The sequence below is a fragment of the Lactuca sativa genome, chromosome 1, assembly GCF_002870075.4.
Source record: "Lactuca sativa cultivar Salinas chromosome 1, Lsat_Salinas_v11, whole genome shotgun sequence".
In the NCBI taxonomy this organism is placed as follows: Eukaryota; Viridiplantae; Streptophyta; class Magnoliopsida; order Asterales; family Asteraceae; genus Lactuca; species Lactuca sativa.
In genome coordinates, this window is record NC_056623.2 from 16,705,870 (window position 1) to 16,719,727 (window position 13,858).

General features: G+C 33.1%; 1 protein-coding gene across 1 annotated transcript in view; it reads left to right on the plus strand.

The window, feature by feature from the left end:
- The first annotated feature begins 840 nt into the window (after positions 1-840).
- LOC122196485 (NAD(P)H-quinone oxidoreductase chain 4, chloroplastic) overlaps positions 841-13,858 on the plus strand; it is a 29,366-nt gene continuing 16,348 nt past the window's right edge. Inside the window, exons 1-3 of the mRNA XM_042899210.2 lie at positions 841-2,433; positions 4,857-4,972; positions 5,042-5,053. Coding sequence (XP_042755144.2) covers positions 1,080-2,433; positions 4,857-4,972; positions 5,042-5,053 — 1,482 coding nt within the window. The 5' untranslated portion in view covers positions 841-1,079. The remainder of the gene's footprint in view (positions 2,434-4,856; positions 4,973-5,041; positions 5,054-13,858) is intronic.

A 13,858-nucleotide genomic window follows, 5' to 3' on the forward strand; every position in this document is an offset into this window, starting at 1 on the left:
TTTTAAAAGGACCAAATCTTCTTGGGATCCGTGTAACTTGTAACATCTTTGTTATCAAGTACCGTTTATGCCTTTGTATATGAAAGAGGGGTGCATGAGCCTTTTTAAGGATCCAGAGCCACAAGATGACAAGGAAAGTGAAAACAAATATGAGAAAGAACCCATGCTGAGGTGGCACAAGGTTCATTGGGCTATACGTTTTTTGATAGTCGTCAATTAAAAGGAGCCATTTTCTCCATATTTGTTATAGCTATTGCAGCTGCTGAAGCTGCTATTGGACTCGCTATTGTTTCATCAATTTATCGTAACAGAAAATCAACTCGTATAAATCAATAGAATTTGTTGAATAAGTAATATTATCATAGAAATTAGAATTTTCAGAAATTAATAATTAATTCAAATTAGCATGTCTGCCACGTAAGGTATCCTCATGTTATCACAAATATACGAAATCAAAGTATTTTGGCGCTGTCAATCCAGAAGTAGATTAATAAAAAAAACTCGGGGAACTCATCGATTCATCTAGTATTTAAATATATAATTCATTTATCAATTTACTAGATTGAAACCTTCTCACGTTCAAAAATGGATAGATCCAATGTCACATTCAGTAAAGATTTATGATACATGTATCGGGTGTACGCAATGTGTCCGAGCCTGTCCCACGGATGTATTAGAAATGATACCTTGGGATGGATGTAAAGCCAAACAAATAGCTTCCGCTCCAAGAATAGAGGATTGTGTCGGTTGTAAGAGATGTGAATCCGCCTGTCCAACAGATTTCTTGAGTGTTCGAGTTTATTTATGGCATGAAACAACCCGCAGCATGGGTATAGCTTATTAATACGTTACATAAAACCCTACTTGAGCCCATTTTTTTTTACCGCCAAAACCTGTGCTCAAAAATATCTTATTTTTGGGCATAGGTTTTTCTGGTCCAAGTGTATCTTGTCTTTACCACGAACAAATTTCCTTGGTTAACAATAATTGTAGTTTTACCAATATTTGCGGGTTCCTTTATTTTATTTCTTCCACATAAAGGAAATAGGGTCATTAGGTGGTATACTATATGTATATGCATGTTAGAACTTCTTCTAACAACCTATGCATTCTGTTATCATTTTCAATTGGACGATCCATTAATCCAACTAGTAGAGGATTATAAATGGATCAATTTTTTTGATTTCCGTTGGAAATTAGGAATAGATGGACTATCTATAGGACCCATTTTATTAACAGGATTTATCACTACTTTAGCTACTTTAGCAGCCTGGCCTGTTACTCGGGATTCTCGATTATTCCATTTCTTGATGTTAGCAATGTACAGTGGTCAAATAGGATCATTTTCTTCTCGGGACCTTTTACTTTTTTTCATCATGTGGGAATTAGAATTAATTCCGGTTTATCTACTTCTATCCATGTGGGGAGGAAAGAAACGTCTCAACTCAGCCACAAAATTTATTTTATACACGGTGGGAGGTTCCATTTTTCTCTTAATGGGAGTTCTGGGTGTCGGTTTATCTGGTTCTAATGAACCAACATTAAATTTTGAAACATCAGTGAATCAATCGTATCCTGTGGCTTTGGAAATAGTATTCTATATTGGATTTTTTATTGCTTTTGCTGTCAAATTACCGATTCTACCCCTACATACATGGTTACCAGATACCCACGGAGAGGCACATTACAGTACTTTTATGCTTCTAGCCGGAATTTTATTAAAAATGGGAGCGTATGGATTGATTCGGATTAATATGGAATTATTACCACACGCTCATTCTATATTTTCTCCTTGGTTGATGATAGTAGGTACAATACAAATAATCTATGCAGCTTCAACATCTCCCGGCCAACGCAATTTAAAAAAAAGAATAGCCTATTCCTCCGTATCTCATATGGGTTTCATACTTATAGGAATTGCTTCTATAACCGATACGAGACTCAATGGAGCTATTTTACAAATAATCTCTCATGGGTTTATTGGTGCTGCACTTTTTTTCTTGGCAGGAATGAGTTATGATAGAATACGTCTTGTTTATCTCGACCAAATGGGCGGAGTAGCTATCCCCATGCCAAAAATATTTACGATGTTTAGTAGTTTTTCCATGGCTTCGCTTGCATTACCGGGTATGAGTGGTTTTGTTGCAGAAGTTATATTCTTTTTAGGAATAATTACCAGCCAAAAATATCATTTAATGCCTAAAATTGCCATCACTTTTGTAATGGCAATTGGAATGATATTAACTCCTATTTATTCATTATCTATGTTAAGCCAGATGTTCTATGGATATAAGTTATTTAATACTCCAAACGCTTATGTTTTTGATTCTGGACCGCGCGAGTTATTTGTTTCGATCTCCATTTTTCTACCTGTAATAGGTATTGGTATGTATCCGGATTTTGTTCTTTCACTATCAATTGAAAAGGTTGAAGGTATTCTATCTAATTATTTTTATAGATAGTTTTCTTAAAGAAAAAAACTCCTATGATTTTTAAAAGTTGGTTGACTAACGAAAAGAAAAAAGAAGAAGGATTTTTATTCTCTTAAATCTTAAATTTTTATTCTCTTAAATCTTAAATAAAGTAAAAACAAAATATGAATTTGAATTTTCACCCAATATACTTGGTCTTTGCGAGAACCGTGTGAATCACTACACTACTTGACTTGATTCACACGGTTGTCGCCGGTTGACACAAGGTGTTTTATATACACCGTATTCCGTTTGTATTCGTAAAAACTTTTCTGGAATTTAACTAGAGGTTAACGTAAATGAACCATAACTATGTAGCCCTATTCCTAATAGATTTACCCCAAAATAGCATATCCAAATTATAAGAAAGCCTAGAGTCGCCACAATTGCGGAATTTGCCCCCTGAAAATTTTTATTTGTTCGAATATGCAAATAAATTGCGAATACGATCCAAGTAATAAAGGCCCAAGTTTCCTTTGGATCCCAACTCCAATATGATCCCCATGCTTCATTAGCCCATACTGCTCCTTAAAGAATACCTATGGTTAAAAATATAAATCCTAGGCTAATCACGCAATAACTCCTATAATCTAATTGTTGAATCAATTGGGCCTTGTAATAATTCTTAGCAGACAAAAAGTAATTTTTTTTAAAAATATTGTTTCTTTCATTCTTGTATTGGATTTCACCAAATGAAAAAGACTCATTTAATTTTAAGAAATTATTACTTTTATAACTATAAAAAATCTTTCTAAATGTAATGACTAGAAGTGCTACTGATAATAAGGATCCACAAAGAAGAGCCGCATAGCTCAATATCATCATACTTACATGCATTATTAACCACTCCGATTGTAGAGCAGGTACTAATATTGTGGGTTTACGTATTTCAGTTAAAAGACCCGAAGTAGCAAAGCCCTGGGTAAAAATAGTACTTGAGGCAGTTATTTCGGTTAAATAATTTTTTCTTATTTTGAAATAAGGGACTATATGAATAAGGGAGAAACTCCATGAAAGAAAAATTAATGATTCATATAAATCACTTAGTGGGAAATGGCCCGAATAAATCCAACGAGTGATTAATAATCCTGTTAGACATAAAAAAGTAACTATCATCCCCTTTTCTGACGAATCATATGGTTTTATGATTTCATTGCCCAATAAGGTTATCAAATGAATTATAATTACAATTGAAACAATTGAAAAGGAAATATGAGTGAATATATGCTCTAAAGTTGAAAATATCATAAAAATGAAAAAAAAAGGGAGGGAATCCCCTAAATTAATATTAATTAAGAATTAGAAATCGGGAATTTAATTTATTTTTATTATAGGATCTATTGGATATCTTTTAGAATATGTCATGCCGCTACTCGGACTCGAACCGAGATGCTCTAGCACTGCTTCCTAAGAGCAGCGTGTCTACCGATTTCACCATAGCGGCTTACTCGAACTAATAATAGTCTATTTATATTCAATCGTCGATATTGAACAAGTCAATTCAATCAAATAAGTTTTTTAGTCAACACTCAAATTGATAAAAAAAAAATGAGTTCAAAAGTCAATTTGAAGGTTCATTAGTTTCATTTATTAGGGTGTCCATTTATTTATCTTATCTTAGGGCTTTGACATAGTTTATCCTATTCTAAAATCCAACTTTTGTAAGTAGATTATTCTCTCGATAGAATAAAAAAATTGTTTTCATTTTTTACTTTTATTGATACTTCATTATTTCTTGTTTATCTGATTTCATAAATTTCAAACAAAAAATAAATTTTCTCAATGAATCCAAAATAGGTTATTTTGGATTACTTCAAATTGACACATTATTTGTACATTGACAGATTAGTTATACATAATATCTCAACAATGGAGTTCTTTTATTAATTGGGCTCAAAATTGGAGATATATGGTAAATCCGTTTTATATAGTAATTACTAAAAATTATAAAAAATTATAAATTAAGAAGTCATAAAGTTATCCAAAATTTTTTACCATGTAATCTATTAGTTTCAACAATTCATTAATTTGAACTTCTTGTGTTTTTCTGGTTTCATCATGTACAGGTTTGTAATTTTATTTTATGAAAATTACACTATTTCGTATTATTCAGATGTCTTGTGAATATTACATGATTTTCAGATATACACATCACATCTCTTTATCATTATTATTATATTCTCTTAAAATAAAAGGTAAGTGTATGTATGTATGTACCTTGCCAGTGGCAAAAGCTATAGTGTTCCCACATTCAACATTTGTTATTACTGACCTTGTTGTTCACCAGTTGGAATTAATAACCGATTTTCTTGGGACACCATTAACAGATACCATTTCTGGATTATGACTCTTCACTTTTTTTCCATTTTATAAAAACTTAAGTAGTGTTTGCTGTGGTGGAATCGGAAAAGGAATGGACAAAAAGCTCAAAAATTGAATCAACTGGATTGAGGAGAAAGGAAAGATCTTACATTAACAAAAGTCTTCTAACCCTTGGAACTGTAAGTATTTTTATTTACGCTTTTGTAATTAACCAATTTATTTATTTTTTTTTGGGAAATTTATTTCAGCTGGATTTGCAGGTAATTCGGAAGCATAGTGAGGGGAAAGCTTTTCATTGAGTGGCCATGGACATGTTTCAGTAAGTATAAACTATAAATAAATCAGAATTAGTAACAGGCTTGATCAACCCAAGTGGATTCACGAAAGGAACCGATATGTGCTCCTGAAAAAGGCGGAGTCACTCCATCTGTTTATTCACGAAAGGAATCGGTGGCAAACCGATGATATGGAAGATTTTTTTTGACATGATATCTGAAACAAGAAGGTGCCTTTAATAGAAATGTAGTATTATGTTATATAGTTAGGAAAAACCTCTTAATCACAATCTGCAATTAGATCCCTTAATACCGATGTATTATAATTTTTGACATGATGTTATTGGATGAAATTGATTGTTTTGATATATATATATTTGTTTAGATATTTTTGTATTATGTGTAAATGAGTATATTAAAGGCACGTCGTATATGCATATCTTAAATGGTTGTTGAAGTTTATGACATGCAAATGCATGTCATCTTCATTTATGAAAGGGGCTTTAATGATACGCAATGCGTGTCCTAAAAGCGCGTCATAAGATTATGACACGCAAATGCGTGTCGTCTTCCTTTATGACAGGGCCTTCCTTGATACGCATTGTGTGTCGTAACCGCGTGTCGTAAATGTGTGTCATAAATGCGCGTCGTAAATAGACGACGCGCAAAAGCGTGTCGTCTCTCGTTATGAAAGGCCTTTCTTGACACGCATTTGCGCGTCATCTGAGCGTTTTACGACATGCATTGTGCGTCGTAAAAGGTTGTTTTTCTAGTAGTGGGTATAACTTGTAAATTAAACAGCAAAGGGTGCTTTCCAAAGCAATTGTCGAACTCTAAACCAATCAGATGTTTTTCGTTTAGATAAGTGATCAAATATTCCTTCGTTCTACAAGGTATCATATGGATATGAGACATAGATTGAAATCAATATCATTGTCCAAAATTATGTTTCTCGATTTCTTGATTTATGGCGACTGAATTCAGACTACTAACAGATCATATCAAGTCAATCCGGGCTCGTCCAAGCACTTCAGATGCCGAAATCAAATCATCAAGGGGCCTAAAGATATCTCTTTTTCTATTAAGGAAAAAAGGAAAGAATAAATTTCGACTCATATGTTTGTATCTTTTACTCACCAAATCATACATGACACTACGTTTTATGACATTGTGTTACTGATGCGTTTACGCAACTCTAATGCACAATCGGCTTGTAAATTATAACTCGTATATCTCCATTTCAAGAATATAAGATATTATTGTCTCATAATTACTCATGATAAATCCATGAAGTAATTCTTTGAGCGTGGGTTTCTCCAATACTCAAAATCTCCATTTTTAAAGTACTCATGAATATTGTAGCAACCATTGCATAGTTTAATCTCCATAGACAATCTACAATTTAATTCATGGCAGTATTAATTCACTACTTAATTCCAAAAGTGTGAGCAATTGTGGAATTTCGAATAATAAAATCATTCAGGAAGTAAAACATGCAAAATGAAACACAATAATAAATTAATTAACTATGGTCTCAAATCTATTGAATATAAATAATCTCTATTATTTAATCACCATAATAATTACGAGTTTATTCATTGTATAATATTTTGAGTAATCAACTAATCACTTGAATTAAATATCAGTCATCCTATGTTATGAACATGCATACTATGTCTCTCTATGGTCCTTCCTTTGTGAACTGATCGACCGGACACAATTCCAATGATGCTCAATTCAGAATTCCAAATTCTTGTCACTGTCTAAAATGTATTGCAATTCCAACCTTACATGCATTCACCTTTTGTAATTTCGAGACTTCAAAGGCACAGAGACTGAGCCAATGATATAACATAATGTTCCATTGGAATTTTTTTACTAGAAACAATTCCATAATAATGAAGGTTCAAATTCAAGGTATACTCCTTGAACACTTCTCTTGTATTAAAGTTTCCAAATCACATGTAGAGTTAATAATCAACCCCCATTATGGCAAAATTTCCATATTTCCATATGACCATCAATTGTGATCAAGAATCATGCCACTATGGACTGTCCAAATTAATACCATATTTGCAACTGTCCACAAGCAACTAATCTTTAGTAAACCACAGAATGTTCTTGATAGTTTTTTATCAACTCTAGTCACACAAAAATTCCAATCCTTTTCCTCTTCATGCTCAAGGAACTTGGAAAAATCAAAATATGTGAATATTACAACATATGTAATCAATCCCATATCCAAAGCATATGGGACTCCATTCATTATATATGATATTTGTTCAATCTCTTGCTATAATATTTTTATATATGGAATTTCCTATGTTGAACCATTTCAACATGATATTCACATATGTCTATAAATAAGTTCATTAAACTATACGATCTAATCCTTTAGATTCGAAACAACGTATGTGTGACAACCCGAAATTTCCATTCTGAACAAACCATATCAAGCCAATAGAAGTTAGAACAGTTTCAGCAAAATTCCAAACTTTGGGTATAAGTTTGAGTTTTTCACGATTTACACTTAAAGAGATATCAGGAGAGTGGATGCACTAGGGTTTTCTGCAACACTGTTATTCCAATACTCGGGGATATTAGAGTTCATTCCGAGAATAAAATATTTTCTGCCCAAAAATCTCAGGACTATATATAGAAATCTGAACCAAATAATTCATTAGTTACATTTCCAATTAGAGAAAAGCCAAATTCTCTCTCACGGATCTTCGGGTTTTTATCCCAAATCGTGATTACTTCAAACTATTTGTATTATATACCTTATATTGTACTTAATAACATCAAAATAACGACAAAACAGCAAGATCTGTGAGTTTACTCCCCAAGAACACCTTGGAGAGTAAACTCCTTTTCAAAAGCCAAATGATGCCTAGTCCTTCCTTAAGCCATGAAACTAGTTTGGACTTGCACACTAACGAGTTTAGGGACAGAAAACAAACTCAAAGCAACAAGATTTGAGAGTTTACTCCCCAAGAACATCTTGGAGAGTAAACTCCTTTTGGAGAGTAAACTCCATTTTAAGGGCCAAAAGTGTCCCAATGTCCCTCAAAGCCTTGGAAATGAACCTTGAGACTACCCATGACATGTTTAGACATCCAAAACAAATAGAATCAAGGGTTGAAAGTGAGTTCACGGCCAAGGAAGTTCTTGGGCCGTGAACTCCATGTTAGGGTGTCAAAAGCCCTAAATGCCACCCTTAAGCCAAGAGACTAGCATAGCTTTTTACCTTGATGTGTCTAAGACCCAAAACAACCAAAATACCAACACCCACAAGTGTTTACGACCGCAAACACATGACCAAATGGTCTATGGGCCGAAAACTCAAGTTAGGGGCGTTTTGGTGCCACAAACACTTCCTAAGGCTTAGGCATGAATTTAGAATGTTTCCTTATGACCTTTAAGACCCTCATAAACATATTTGGACATGAGTTTACGGTTGTAAACTCATTTGGGCCGTGAACACACCAAAAGTGCCAAAAGAAGTGGTCTTTCTCATCCTCGGCTAAAGCTAATGTCCCTAAATCATTCCCTAGCTTTCATACTTGCACTAACCCATGAGTAACCATCAGTTTACGGCCATAAACTCCCTTGGGCCGTGAACTCATGGTAGTAAACTCATATGTGTGCCTTATACCTTCCTATGTTGAATCACATGTGATTCCAACACTTGGTCAAGGTGTTTCCTAGTCCCGGAAGGTGTTATCTTTCATATAGTTGTTTATAAACACTATATTCATGTCATTATGTGTCCTTAAATATCATTTAGGACTTATTGTGTCTCGGGACTTCATTCGTGGAACTTCTCATCCATACACGTGTACCCGCTAGAACCAGTCACAACAGGTGAGTTCATACCCCTAAATCAATGTTTTAAATGATTTTAAGTGCTTTAATGGGGGGGGATACAAGTAGACAACAACATGTTATTAAAACATTTATATGTATTTTATAACTGTGTTTTAAATCAGCAGATTTCACATACTATAAAATGTGATGCATGAAATGGTTTTAAATCTTAAAAATACTTTGTTATCAAATGTATTACTTTTGAAATGCTTATTAGAGTGACATCAAGTCATTGTTAATTATGTTTCAAAACTCTTAGATGTCGTACAAAACCATTTTTACCTTCTTGAACCAAACTATACTTATACGCATATGTTCATATATAGGTTAGAGATTATAGTTTTCACCCTTCAGTTAGTTTCCAATACTCTTGGGTAGCAAGGGTGTATAAACCTACTTGAACAACCAATTCCCTTTCAGTTGACTATCATAGGGATAGTTAGAAGATATCAAACATTATTCCTATTACAAGGAATCACACAAGAGTCAGTTTATTCATGAGTCTATACCAATACCTTACATGATACATGAGTACACTTACTTAGGATTACATGATACATGAGTACGTTTACATAGATACGTTTATCTGAACACGCCTACATGAATACCATACATGAGTACTGTTACATAGATATATTATCCTGTATTCACTTACCTGGATACTTGTATCTCAACTTGTGAGGATTATTTATTAGTATTTTCTGTATAAATTATCTTTCCTATCCCGATTCAACGGGTATCTAGGTGGGACTAACCATTTCGAATCCTACTGATTAGCACCAGTGGTCGATGACCATCTACGGAGGTCTAAGGTTACTATTTATATTAGGTAGATCGATATCGAGACTAACCCTTCCACCCACCTGCTGCTGCTACAGAGGACAAGTGGACAATCTTCGGATGTTCATTAGGTTATACTTTTCGCTTATTGCGATGTTGTGTTACTCCTAGTACCTAGTGATAACACTTACATTAATACTTTTTTTGGACAATCTTCAATTGTTCATTAGGTTATACTTTTTGCTTATTGAGATGTTGTGTTACTCCTAGTACCCAGTGATAACACTTACATTAATACTTTTTCTGGACAATCTTCGGATGTTCATTAGGTTATACTTTTCGCTTATTGCAATGTTGTGTTACTCCTAGTACCCAGTGATAACACTTACATTAATACTTTTTCTGGACAATCTTCGGATGTTGATTAGGTTATATATTTCGCTTATTGCGATGTTGTGTTGGTCCTAGTACCCAGTGATAACACTTACATTAGTACTTTTTCCTATTTACTTTATTTTGTGATACTTTCACATAAACGATGAGTTAGACTAAGTACTTTAGTACTAGTCAATAGAAGGAAAAACTATCATTTTACCTACAGAACATTTAAGTCTTGGTAGAAGACTATCATATACTTTTCCTGTTTACTTTATTTTGTGATACTTTCACATAAACGATGAGTTAGACTAAGTACTTTAGTACTAGTCAATAGAAGGAAAAACTATCATTTTACTTACAGAACCTTTAAGTCTTGGTAGAAGACTATCAAATACTCTTTCCGTTTACTTTATTTTGTGATACTTTCACATAAACGATGAGTTAGACTAAGTACTTTAGTACTAGTCAATAGAAGGAAAAACTATCATTTTACTTACAAAACATCCGGGTCTTGTTCGAAGACTACATTTCATAATAATAGAAAATAAGGGATTTTCTAGGGCTTTTCATACTTACATCAACATTTTCAATTAGAGGTTTACATGACTTTTAAAACAGGTTTTCAAAGCAAGACAATGACACTTAAATACTTATGAATTCACCAGCTTTAAAGCTGATACTCGCTTTCAAACTAACTTGTATTCTCAGGTCATCAGTTAGACAGGTGCGATGGCCAGGTTTTTGAGAAGATAGAGCACAGACAAGACTCACCTTATTTTGATTATTCATTTTATTGTTGTACATTATGAAAGAACACACATTTATTAAAACTTTACTTTTAATGCAATGGATGATGTTGTTGTTTGTTTACTACTTTACACTGTTATGATACTTCACATGACGTCCTCCACCCCGGAATGTTTCCGTCGTTCTTGGTTTTGGGGTGTGACAGTATGAGTGTCCTCTCCCTTAAGTCTATTATAGCAAAAAAAATCCCAAACTTTGAAGTTTACAAAATGAGAACTTTGTTCCCTACGAACAGTATCGTCAACATGCAATACTAGCATAGTTGTTATGTTCCCACTAGCTCTTACATGTACCCATAAATCAACTAGACTTCTAGAAATCAATACCCTTTACTTTCTTACTAAAGTACAAATTTTTGTTACGGGATGTTTCGATAAGTCTCCAAATAGACTTCTTAAGCTCATACACCTTTATTAGATAGTATATGTGTGAGTTTAAACCCTTTCAGATATATCTCTTGAAAGTTCAAACAATCCATTGTCATTCCGCACAATTCAAAATATGAAGAAGGATGTTGTAATCATATTATGAATTTGAGAATGCAATAGAAAATATCCATATTGATCTTTATTAGATCTTTAAAGTCTACTAGCGAAAGTGATTCCTCATAATCATTTATGAATTAGAGTGTTTCTTTACCACATAGATTTCAAGGTGCATTCATTCACATCTATGTAATCATAAGATAAGGTTAAGGACAACCCAAATTCAAAATTAGCTTTCCTTCATGGACTAAACTTCCCAATTCTAAATTCTTTTCCCTCTAGTAGCTCAAGGGCCTAACAATGCTTCCATGTAGTTAGCAGCTCAACCATATTGATCAATATACTTTCACTGACCAACATGCTTTTTACTTTTGTAGTTAAATGAAAAACACAGAACTTATAAGAATTTCCAACTCAACTAGAACTGCACATAAATAAGAATGCGTCAACCAAACATGATAGGTTATCAACCTCAGGTCGCGTGCCAATGATAACTAAAAGGTTTATTGTCGGTTGATTCTTGAAACTCTCAAGATCAATATGACTTCCACTAACTTCTTGACATATGAGTTTTCTCTCAAGTAACATTCCTTGATAAGCTAAAATAAATATTCAAAAGTTCGTGTGGAGTCCCGACAAGAAAACACTACATAATAGGTCTCATTTTATCATTTGTTTCTTGATTAACGAAAAACCTCACAACTCCAATTCCATATGCGCTAGAGTAAGAAAAACATTTTTACTCTACATATTTCGAGGTGTTTTCAACCTTCTTAGTTTGAAATAAGTTCCAAGATACGATTTGTAGTTACTAGAGCATGACTCTACAACTTGATTTGGAATGAAGTATGACTTATCTCTTGATTGAACTATTTTTCAACAAAATCTAATTCCTCTTATTAGTCATACAATTATACTAAGATGTTTTTTTGAGGATCAATTGTGATGTAAATCCACAATGACTAACATGATCATAAAAAATGAAACTAAAGTATTCTCCTTTTTTCTCAGATTAGAGAATTTTTTTATCTTATTGCCTAATAAATTCTTGTTATTCATTCTGCTACTCTTTGAATCTTTTCAAAGTATCAGAACAACCATATTTACTAAAAAAAATCATTAAATCATGACGAATAGAGTTATCTTCCTTTGTGGTAAATCTTAATAGTTCATATCAACATGTACTATATCCATTAGTCCTTCAATTCACTCACATAAACATTTGATCAATGAATTAGTCATAATTTTCCAATGAACAAGATTCTCATATACTATACAATACGACTTGTACAACATCAGGTATCTATCTAGTTGGTGATGATATTTCTTTTCACTTGGTAAATTATGACAATACCACAAGCGATATCATATTCAAATCCACAATTAATATTGCTAATATTAGAAATGTAACCAACACTTTTATAAATGTCATTGCAATGAAATATATAAAACGAGGCAACCAGATAAAACAAAATTTCACTTTTATTTAAGATAAATGATAAATTGGAACTTGTCCTTACAACGTATAAAATGAAAAACTATGTTTCTAGACACCTCTTAAGAGTAATAGCAATCTATTAAATTATCCCAACTCCTTAGTAGTAGCTCCAAATTTTGATCTTTGAACCATGCGAACAAAGTCCATTTCTCATGATCATATTTAGCTCACCTTGCTCAAGCTTCCTTCTTTCTCCAAGCTCCTTTAATACTATCACAATGTGATCATCACGTCATGTATTAAGAGTCTACGAATAGGAATATATAAAACAATGGAGTCAGATAATGGATGTACCTGAAGTAGAGTCACGCGACTTGATTTTACTATCTCTAAGATCTTTTAGGTATTTTGGGGATCTTTGTTTCCAATTTTCTTTCAATTGGTAGTAAAACAAATGGTCTTTGGGGTCCACACATGGAACGATCCAAGAACTATCCATTTCTCTTTACCATATGATCAAACAGTTTAATCTTGGACAACCCTTTTCCATTGGGAAGAGAAATCTTTTCTGGACCACCATTTTCACCAGCGCACACCCAGTGTACCTAATTCCTTAGTCCTTCAATTGACTCACATATACATGTGATCAAAGAATTAGTCTTAATTTTCAAAGATGAAAATTCTCATTCATCATACAGTACAACTTGTATGATTCCACGTTTCTGTCCAATTGAAACTTGGGTAATGAAAATCTTTCCTCATTTGGTAAATTCAGACACTACCACAAATGAAAGAATCAAATCCACTTTCCAATATTGCTATTACTGGAAACATATAAGCAACAATTTTCCACAGATGCCATTGTAAGGATATTTTTAAAATAAATAAAATTAAAACCCTTTTTTTTCTTTTATTTTAAAACTTTGCGGAAAAACTTATCCTTACAATCCACATGAAAACCTTGTTGTTATCTATTCATAAGCAATATATTATAACTCTTAAGCAACAGCTCAAAATTCTGATCACCGAACCATG